Here is an 11,829-nt window from a genome sequence, read left to right as displayed (position 1 = left end):
CGAGAGAAGGAGGGAGAGAGAGAGCGAGAGAGAGAGTGAGAGAGAGTAAGACAGACAGAGAGAGAGAGAGCGAGCGAGAGAGTGAGAGAGAGAGCGAGCGAGAGAGTGAGAGAGAGTAAGACAGACAGAGAGAGAGAGCGAGCGAGAGAGTGAGAGAGAAGGCAATGAATATTAAATACATTGAATAGACCTGCTGATGTCAAAACTGACTCATGTGCATCGATCTATTCTAACAGCTCCTTCTGGCCTACCGGGCCTTCTGAGGTCACAAGGCCCATTTCAGATGAGCACCGGACAGACATTAATACAAGTATATTACAGGAAACAGTACAAACCAACTACCAGGCATGTATCTCTCTCTCTCTCTCTCTCTCTCTCTCTCTCTCTCTCTCTCTCTCTCTCTCTCTCTCTAGGTGATTTCACCCGTCTCCAGTGATGGTGATTGAGTGGCTTAACAGGTGTTCCTCATTAAATGGTAAACTAAAACACACTCCAGAATAGAGAGGTGTTCTAGATGTAAATTACACACTAACACACTTAGACAATCAGTCTTAATGCACATCATCACACACATACATCCTAAACACACAGACACCCACACACACACACACACTCGCCTGGCATCAAGGAATCTGGAGCGTAGGATCATGACGGCTTCACAGGTGCTTTGTTTGAGCTGCATCTGGATGGAGCTGAACTTGCGGTGGATGATCCCCACCATGCGCTCGATCTCCTTGGGAGAGATGGGCCGCGTACGACTCTGCTCCCTCAGCAGGTTCATCACATGGGTGGTGAACTCATTACACGCCTGTGGGAGGGGAGGGATATCGTGGGAAGGTCAGCCCAACAGTAACCAGGACTGGAAACCATGTGGGTGCTATAGTCACTCAATAAGTTACGATACTCCCATACGTGTCAGAATATTAGCACTTACATCAACGAATGGAATTGTATTTAATTACCGGTAAATAATGAATTAGTGTGTGTGTGTGTGTGTGTGTCGGTGTGTGTGTCAGTGTGTGTGTGCGTGCGTGTGTGTGTGTGTGTGTCGGTGTGTGTGTGTGTGTCGGTGTGTGTGTGCGTGCGTGCGTGTGTGTGTGTGTGTCGGTGTGTGTGTGCGTGCGTGTCAGTGTGTGTGTGTGTGTGTCAGTGTGTCAGTGTGTGTGTGTGTGTGTGTCAGTGTGTCAGTGTGTGTGTGCGTGCGTGTCAGTGTGTGTGTGTCAGTGTGTGTGTGTGTCAGTGTGTCAGTGTGTGTGCGTGCCGGTGTGTGTGTGTCAGTGTGTGTGTGTGTGTGTCAGTGTGTGTGTGTGTGTCAGTGTGTGTGTGTGTGTCAGTGTGTGTGTGTGTGTCAGTGTGTGTGTGTGTCAGTGTGTGTGTGTGTCAGTGTGTGTCAGTGTGTGTGTGTGTGTGTGTGTGTGTGTGTGTGTGTGTGTGTGTGTGTGTGTGTGTGTGTGTGTACAGGCATTACTACATCTTCACCAACAGTGAAAGCTACTTAGTGTCAGACATGCACCTTCTAGATCTTATTTCTAGGAGACCTAGAACTTCTTTAAAATGAGTTTGTTGAGAAAACACTGGAGCTCATTAAGTCGCTAAGTAAAACTTGTTAAGTGTTTACATGTGGCTAATTAGAAGTCTGAACGTAAAAGCAAGACACTCTTAGGAGAGGTGTGTGTTGTCTTCCGCCACCACATGTACATGACAGGCATGAGTATGTTTGATTAGAATCAAGAGTTTAGTTTTACCCACTCATTTCCATGCTATACTCTCTATTTCACCTATATCAATGGCCTGTGAATATATACTCTATAACTCCTGAATGATTGACAAAGGGAAGATGGTCACAACAATGTACGTGCACTATGTGCGTAATGATGAAGTGGGATGAAATGTGTGTATATTTAGGGATGGGATCACTCACTCTGCTTGACCTGACGAAGATTCGTGTTGGATCGAGATAAAAGCGTCTGCTAATTGGCATATATTATTATTATGATTATTAGTATTATTATTATTATTAGTGTTATTATTATTACTATTATTATTATTATTATAACTATTATTATTATTGTTACTATTATTATTATTATTACTATTATTATTAGTGTTGTAATTATTACTAATATTATTATTATTATTATTATTAGTGTTATTATTATTACTAATATTATTATTGTTACTATTATTATTGTTACTATTATTATTATTATTATTATTGTTACTATTATTATTATTTGTGTTATTATTATTACTATTATTATCATTGTTACTATTATTATTATTATTATTATTATTACTATTATTATTATTGTTACTATTATTGTTAGTGTTATTATTATTATTATTACTATTATTATTATTTGTGTTATTAGTATTACTATTATTATTATTGTTACTATTATTAGTGTTATTATTATTACTATTATTATTATTATTACTAGTATTATTAGTGTTATTATTATTACTATTATTATTATTATTATTGTTAGTGTTATTATTATTACTATTATTATTATTATTAGTGTTATTATTATTACTATTATTATTATTGTTGGTGTTATTATTATTATTATTACTATTATTATTATTGTTACTATTATTATTAGTGTTATTATTATTACTATTATTATTATTGTTACTATTATTATTAGTGTTATTATTATTATTAGTGTTATTATTATTACTATTATTATTAGTGTTATTATTATTACTATTATTATTATTATTATTATAACTATTATTAATATTATTATTATTACTATTATTATAACTATTATTATTATTGTTACTATTATTATTATTATTATTATTACTATTATTATTATTGTTACTATTATTATTACTATTATTATTATTATTACTATTATTATTATAACTATTATTATTATTATTATAACTATTATTATTTCTATTATTATTATTATTATTACTATTATTATTATTATTATTACTATTATTATTATTATTACTATTATTATTATAACTATTATTATTATAGTTACTATTATTATTATTATAACTATTATTATTATTATAACTATTATTATTATTGTTACTATTATTATTACTATTATTATTATAACTATTATTATTATTATTACTATTATTATTATTATAACTATTATTATTATTGTTACTATTATTATAACTATTATTATTATTATTATAACTATTATTATTATTATTACTATTATTATAACTAATATTATTATTGTTACTATTATTATTATTATAACTATTATTATTATTACTATTATTATTATTGTTACTATTATTATTACTATTATTATTATTATAACTATTATTATTATTGTTATTATAACTATTATTATTATTGTTAGTATTATTATTACTTGTATTATCATTACTATTATTATTACGAGTATTATTATTACGAGTATTATTATTTCTTGTATTATTATTACTATTATTATTACTATTATTTTTACTATTATTATTATAATTATCAGTATTATTATTATTATTATTGCGGGTATTATTATTACTATTATTATTACTAGTATTATTATTATTACGAGTATTATTATTACTATTATTATTATTACTAGTATTATTATTATTACTATTATTATTATTACTATTATTATTATTACTATTATTATTATAACTATTATTATTATTGCTATTATTACTAGTATTATTATTATTACTTGTATTATTATTATTGCAATTATTAGTATTAGTATTATTAGTGTTATTATTACTAGTATTATTATTATTACTATTATTATTATAACTATTATTATTATTGCTATTATTACTAGTATTATTATTATTATAACTATTATTATTATTACTAGTATTATATTACTATTATTATTATAACTATTATTGTTATTACTATTATTATTACTATTATTATTACTATTATTAGTAGTACTATTATTATTGTTATTATTATTATTATTACTATTGTTATTATTATTATTATTATTACTAGAATTACTAGTATTATTATTATTACTACTATTAGTATTATTGTTATTCGTGTTATTATTACTAGTATTATTATTACTAGTATTATGATTAATATTATTATTGGTATTATTATTACTAATATTATTATTATTACTAGTATTGTTATTATTACTAATATTATTATTATTACTAATATTATTATTATTACTAGTATTATTATTACTAGTATTATGATTAATATTATTACTGGTATTATTATTACTAAGATTATTATTATTACTAGTATTGTTATTATTACTAATATTATTATTATTCGTGTTATTATTACTAGTATTATGATTAATATTATTACTGGTATTATTATTACTAATATTATTATTATTACTAGTATTATGATTAATATTATTATTATTACCAGTATTATTATTACTATTATTATTACTATTATTCATATTATTATTACTAGTATTATTATTACTATTGTTATTACTAGTATTATTATTACTATTATTACTAGTAGTATTACTAGTATTATTAGTATTGCTATTATTATTGGTGGTAGTATTATTATTACTATTATTATTACTGTTACTATTATTTTTATCAGTATTATTATTACTATTATTACTATTATTAGTTGTAGTATTATTATTATTATTATTATTATTATTATTATTACTGGTAGTATTAATAGTATTATTAGTATTACTATTATTATTGGTGGTAGTATTATTATTACTATTATTACTACTATTATTACTATTATTATTATTATCAGTATTATTATTAACTTCTTGAGAATACAGGGGGTGCTGTTTTCGCATTAGCATAATTTCCTCTACAGATTAAACTGCCTCTTATTCAATTATTGCTCTTACTATATGCATATAATTAATACCATTGGATAGAAAACAATCTATAGTTTCTAAAACCGTTTCAATTTTGTCTCTGAGTGAAACAGAAGTCATTTGACAGCACTTTCCCTGACCAAGAAGAAGAATGCAAGATGTGTATGCTCGCTTCAACGCTCTGCCTATATATGGTCACGCCACCTATGACCCGAAACACACTTCATTCGTCTTCCTCTGGGTGTCAAGAGGACGTCAGAGGAGAAATTTTTTGTTTATCTTGTACTGACGTGAAATAAGACCTATTTCTTTGGCGTGACCAACAACTTCCGGTTCTCTGAATCGCGCGATTTGGAGGTGCGATTGTCTACTGTTTTGCTGCCGTTACGGATGAAAACTATCTCCGTCTCGAAGTTTGTTTGATACATGTGACCATATCATCTTAATGTATGTTTTTTCAATATAGTTTAATCAGATTATTTGAATTTTTTCGGGAGTTTTGCCGTGTTCCGTTCTGTGACTTTTTTTACTTTGGCCAGTCGACCAGTACATATGCTAAATAAAGAGGGAAAGTTGCCATTATGAATGGATTGAACGACTCATCAGGACTAAGGACACCTTGATCAACATTCTGATGAAAGATCAGCAATAGTAAGACCCAATTTACGATGTTATTTCATATATCTGTCGTGAATGTGAACTGGTCGGGGGCGCCCAGCTGGTTCTGGCTGGCGTGGCTATGCTAATTTAGCGCTACATTTTGTTTTCGCTATAAAACGTTTAATAAATCAGAAATATTGTTTGGATTCACCAGATGTTGGGCTTTCAATATCTGTACGCTGTGTATTTTTTCTGAGATGTTTTAAGACAAGTAATTAGTTATATGACGTTGGTCTCTGTAATTGTTCTGGCTGCGTCGGCACTATTTCAGATTGCAGCTGCAATGTAGAACTGTGATTTATACCTGAAAAATGCACATTTTTCAAAAAAAAACTGCTATACCATAAATATGTTATCAGACTGTCATCTTATGAAGTTGTTTCTTGGTTAGTGGCTATATATATTTTTATTTAGTCGAATTAGTGATAGCTACTGACGCAGGAAAAAACTGTTGGAGTAAAAAAATGGTGTCTTTTGCTAACGTGTTTAGCTAATAGATTTACATATTGTGTCTTCCCTGTAAAACGTTATAAAAATCTGAAATGGTGGCTTTATTCACAGGATCTGTATCTTTCATTAGGTGTCTTGGACTTGTGATTTAATGATATTTATTTTTTATTTATTTTTTTATCCCCTTTTCTCCCCAATTTTCGTGGTATCCAATCGCTAGTAATTACTATCTTGTCTCATCGCTACAACTCCGGAGCTCGGGAGAGACGAAGGTCGAAAGCCATGCGTCCTCCGAAGCACAACCCAACCTAGCCGCACTGCTTCTTTAACACAGCGCGCCTCCAACCCGGAAGCCAGCCGCACCAATGTGTCGGAGGAAACACCGTGTACCTGTCCCCCTTGGTTAGCGCGCACTGCGCCCGGCCCGCCACAGGAGTCGCTGGAGCGCGATGAGACAAGGATATCCCTACCGGCCAAACCCACCCTAACCCGGACAACGCTAGCCCAATTGTGCGTCGCCCCACGGACCTCCCGGTCGCGGCCGGCTGCGACAGAGCCTGGGCGCGAACCCAGAGACTCTGGTGGCGCAGTTAGCACTGCGATGCAGTGCCCTAGACCACTGCGCCACCCGGGAGGCCCGATTTAATGATATTTAGATGCTACTATTTAATTGTGACGCTATGCTAGCGATGCTAATCAGTGTGGGGGGGGTGGGGGGTGCTCCCGGACCCGGGGTAGGTGCTCGGTAGAGGTTAATATTATTACTGGTATTACTATTATTATTAGTATTATTATTAATATTATTATTACTGGTATTACTATTATCACTAATATTATTACTACTGATACTATTATTACTATTATTATTAGTATTACTAATATTATTACTATTATTAGTTTTATTACTATACATATTCAAGTATCACGCAGCCATATATCCTGAACTATGTAATGGTCAGTGTGACCAGGAAGTCAGTGTGTTTCACCTGCTCATATTTCTCCAGCTCTGTGTGGTAAATCTGTCTGATTTGCGTCAGCTTGGCCCTGTAGTCCGAGTGTTCAATGGAGCTGTCGGCTCCGCCCCCCGCCGCAGCGGCTGCTGCCGCGGCAGCCGCAGACCCACCACCTTTCTCTGGCCCGGACACGCCCTCGGCCAGCAGCATGTTGTCCAGCCTCATGAGCTGGGGGTCCGGAGGATCCTGCTCCTGAGCACCCCGGATACTGAGACCTGCCAGGAAGAAGGTCACACAGAGGTCAGACTATCAGCCAACTCAGTCAAACAGTTGTAACTAGTTAGCATTAGCGGTCACACGTTAGCATTCGTGCTCAGTTGTTGTAAGGGAGGGTAAATATAAGGGTTTACCCACCTTTTTTCACAGAAAAATACATTGAAAGTATAGGGAGCTTTATTCACTGCGAATACCAAAACAACACTCGTGGTCACTATTAAGCATTACTGGTTACGTGTGAGCATTAGTGCTCATACATTAGCACTCACAAGTTAGCATTAGCTACCATATGTTAGCATTATCTGTCATGTTAGCATTAGCGACCCTATGTTAGCATTATCTGTCTTGTTATCATTAGAGACCATATGTTAGCCTTATCTGTCATGTTAGTGACCATATGTTAGCATTATCTGTCATGTTAGCATTAGCGACCATATGTTAGCATTAGCCTTCACCTATTAGAATTAGTTCTAACTCTTTAGTGAGAACTAAGTAAGCTAGCTAAGGCTAACACAGTCGCGACCCTTTCCAGTCAGAATAACAGCGAAGTAGCTGTTTCCTATTTACATTCATTTGTATACATCCAGAACAATGAGCTAATAATACCCGATTTCCCCTGGCATAGCTAGAAAAATTTGCCTTCTCGTCACTACAATCGTCAACATTGACTGTTAATTACAAGGATATCATAATTGCATATCAAACACTAGGCTAGAAACTAGCTAAATAGCTCTTGGCAAGCAAACCTGCCAATATGGCAACCGAAATGTAAAAACCTGCCAATATGGCAACCGAAATGTAAAAACCTGCCAATATGGCAACCGAAATGTAAAAACCTGCCAATATGGCAACCGAAATTAAAAAAAAATCAGTTGCTGAAAACAGCTGGTCAAACTAGAAACATGGGAGGATTTGACAGCTTTAGCGGCTGAAGGGACTGGATAAATTCATGTTCATCACTCACCACGTGAGGTCATCAGATAATCCCCCAAAAATATGTCTCTGCAAAAACAAATGAATACTAGCTAGCAAAGTTTTTTCCTCATTGGACCTGCGTTTACAATGTGTCCAAGTTCAGTTTGTGTGGTTGTTGGTTTATCTTTCTGTAACTTTGTAGGAAGTACAGTCTGCATAGGTGCATATTGCATCATGATTCCAACGTGTCCCCATATCTTTTCCAACTCTCCCGTTATCTGGTTTTAATGTCCATTCTAGAATGCCTTTCTCACCAATCAGAAACGAGTATTCAACAATGCTGCAGTATAATTAAGCAATAAGGCCCGAGGGGGTGTGGTATATGGCCAATATACCATGGCTAAGGGCTGTTCTTCAGCACGATGCAACGCGGAGTGCCTGGATACAGCCCTTAGCCGTGGTATATTGGCCATATATCACAAACCCCCGAGGTGCTTTATTGCTATTATAAACTGATTACCAACATAATTAGAGCAGTAAAAATACATGTTTTGTCATACCCGTTGTATACGGTCTGATATACCACGGCTGTCAGCCAATCAGCATTCAGGGCTCGAACCACCCAGTTTATAATAGTCAATAGTCATCGCAGGAGAAGGGTTGGCAAACCCTGATGTAGGCATTCTAGTGTGCTTCATAATGACAGGCCATCCCAAAGGCTTCAGACAGAAGACACTGGGTCATTGTTCAAATATAGCTAATTTAGACTTCGGCTTTGTTGCAACCCATCCCTTTCTGTCCTCCTTTTTCTTTCCCCGTTATGGGGAATCTTTCCACAGACGCTAACGAGTCCACAGATCAGTCTTCACGCCTTGAAGCAGAGCCCAGAAACAAGACCAGAGGTAAGGGTCAATATGTCGGGGGAAGGGCCAGCCTCAAGGGAAAAACAGTATCAATAGGAATAAGCACCTACACAGGTTTGAAAAGGAATACATGTCACACACACACACACACACACACACACACACACACACACACACACACACACACACACACACACACACACACACACACACACACACACACACACACACACACACACACACACACACACACACACACACACACACCACTTAAAGAGACAGAGATTTGCGACAGGGCTGTAGTGGAGAGGGTCGAGAACTTCAAGTTCATTGGCGTCCACATCACTAAGGAATTACTATGACGGTCCACACACACCAACACAGTTGTGAAGAGGACAACGCCTCTTCCCCATCAGGGGAAGAGGCGTTGTCCTCTTAGTAACACAAAAAAATTGTCCAAAATAGTAACACAAAAAAATAACAATAACGAGGCTATATACAGGCTATAGAAAATAATATTTTTGAACATTAGGAGTGTGATAGAACCTCTGTATAAGCTCGTCTCCTACTGTAGGGCCTGGAGACACAGCTGGAAACAATTGTTATTACCAAGGTCATTTGTCATTTCTTTCAGACGGTGGGAAAAGCTTGGTGGACGGTAGCTGAAACTAAGCTCCATTCCTTTAGTCACATTTCAACCATGTTGACTCCAGGGCAAGACACACACCTTCTGTGCACAGGCTCACAAACGGTCCGACCGCATCTTTGTGTATTGACGTTGAGTGTGTGAGTGTGTGTGTGTGTGTGTGTGTGTGTGTGTGTGTGTGTGTGTGTGTGTGTGTGTGTGTGTGTGTGTGTGTGTGTGTGCCGGTGCCACTGATTCGAGGAGGGTTGAAGACGAGCGGGTCGCACTCCCGAAAGCTGCGTCGCCACGGTGAGCAATATCTCAACGCTCCATTGACCGCGCCGCAGTCCCATCCAAGCCCCGAGACAAACAACCACCGCACCGCAGTCCCATCCAAGCCCCGAGACAAACAACCACCGCAGTCCCATCCAAGCCCCGAGACAAACAACCACCGCACCGCAGTCCCATCCAAGCCCCGAGACAAACAACCACCGCACCGCAGTCCCATCCAAGCCCCGAGACAAACTACCACCGCAGTCCCATCCAAGCCCCGAGACAAACAACCACCGCACCGCAGTCCCATCCAAGCCCCGAGACAAACAACCCGCCGCAGTCCCATCCAAGCCCCGAGACAAACTACCACCGCAGTCCCATCCAAGCCCTGAGACAAACTACCACCGCAGTCCCATCCAAGCCCCGAGACAAACTACCACCGCAGTCCCATCCAAGCCCCGAGACAAACAACCACCGCACCGCAGTCCCATCCAAGCCCCGAGACAAACAACCACCGCACCGCAGTCCCATCCAAGCCCCGAGACAAACTACCACCGCAGTCCCATCCAAGCCCCGAGACAAACAACCACCGCACCGCAGTCCCATCCAAGCCCCGAGACAAACAACCCGCCGCAGTCCCATCCAAGCCCCGAGACAAACTACCACCGCAGTCCCATCCAAGCCCTGAGACAAACTACCACCGCAGTCCCATCCAAGCCCCGAGACAAACTACCACCGCAGTCCCATCCAAGCCCCGAGACAAACAACCACCGCACCGCAGTCCCATCCAAGCCCCGAGAAAAACAACCCGCCGCAGTCCCATCCAAGCCCCGAGACAAACTACCACCGCAGTCCCATCCAAGCCCGAGACAAACAACCCGCCGCGCCGCAGTCCCATCCAAGCCCCGAGACAAACAACCCGCCGCAGTCCCATCCCCGAGACAAACTACCGCCGCAGTCCCATCCAAGCCCTGAGACAAACTACCGCCGCAGTCCCATCCAAGCCCCGAGACAAACTACCGCCGCAATCCCATCCAAGCCCCGAGACAAACTACCGCCGCAGTCCCATCCAAGCCCCGAGACAAACTACCGCCGCAGTCCCATCCAAGCCCTGAGACAAACTACCGCCGCAGTCCCATCCAAGCCCCGAGACAAACTACCGCCGCAGTCCCATCCAAGCCCCGAGACAAACTACCGCCGCAGTCCCATCCAAGCCCCGAGACAAACTACCGCCGCAATCCCATCCAAGCCCCGAGACAAACTACCGCCGCAGTCCCATCCAAGCCCCGAGACAAACTACCGCCGCAGTCCCATCCAAGCCCTGAGACAAACTACCGCCGCAGTCCCATCCAAGCCCCGAGACAAACTACCGCCGCAATCCCATCCAAGCCCCGAGACAAACTACCGCCGCAGTCCCATCCAAGCCCCGAGACAAACTACCGCCGCAGTCCCATCCAAGCCCCGAGACAAACTACCGCCGCGCCGCAGTCCCATCCAAGCCCCGAGACAAACTACCGCCGCAGTCCCATCCAAGCCCCGAGACAAACTACCGCCGCAGTCCCATCCAAGCCCCGAGACAAACAACCCGCCGCGCCAAACCCTGCGTATTGCTTTCACATCAACTGATATCAACACCTCATCCGCGAAACACACTGACAACTGACCACCAACACTCCTTTTTATTTGCTCTCAATTCACAAACAGTAGACGTGTGAGGGGCTGTATTTCAGAAGGTGTAAAGATTGGCTTCACAGTCCATACACTCTTTAAAAAATAAAAAAAATGTTCCAAAAAGGTTCTGCAGCTGTTCCCATATGAGAAACCTTTTTGGTTCCAGGTAGAATCCTTTTAGATTACAGGTAGAACCCTCTGTGGAAAGGATTCTTCATGGTACCCCAAAGGGTTCTACCTAGAACCAAAATGGGTTCCTCAAAGGGTTTTCCTATGGGGACAGCCGAAGAACCATTTTTGGTTCTAGATAGCAAATTGTTTCGGGCAAATAGAATAATCTCCTCACCACAGACGGC

The 11,829-nt window shown here is 38.7% G+C and overlaps 1 protein-coding gene across 5 annotated transcripts in view; it reads right to left on the bottom strand.

Moving 5' to 3' along the window:
* Positions 1–11,829, bottom strand: part of LOC129819049 (pre-B-cell leukemia transcription factor 3-like) — a 112,500-nt gene that overhangs the window by 26,089 nt on the left and 74,582 nt on the right. For all 5 annotated transcript variants that reach the window (XM_055875565.1, XM_055875563.1, XM_055875561.1 and 2 more), the window contains exons 3-4: positions 6,884–7,125; positions 618–808 (exon numbers count right to left, since the gene is read on the bottom strand). In XM_055875565.1, coding sequence (XP_055731540.1) covers positions 618–808; positions 6,884–7,125 — 433 coding nt within the window. The remainder of the gene's footprint in view (positions 1–617; positions 809–6,883; positions 7,126–11,829) is intronic.

Source organism: Salvelinus fontinalis, chromosome 21 (assembly GCF_029448725.1).
Source record: "Salvelinus fontinalis isolate EN_2023a chromosome 21, ASM2944872v1, whole genome shotgun sequence".
In the NCBI taxonomy this organism is placed as follows: domain Eukaryota; kingdom Metazoa; phylum Chordata; class Actinopteri; order Salmoniformes; family Salmonidae; genus Salvelinus; species Salvelinus fontinalis.
Note: the sequence above shows the minus strand (reverse complement) of the source record. Positions and strands in the feature narration are given on the sequence as shown.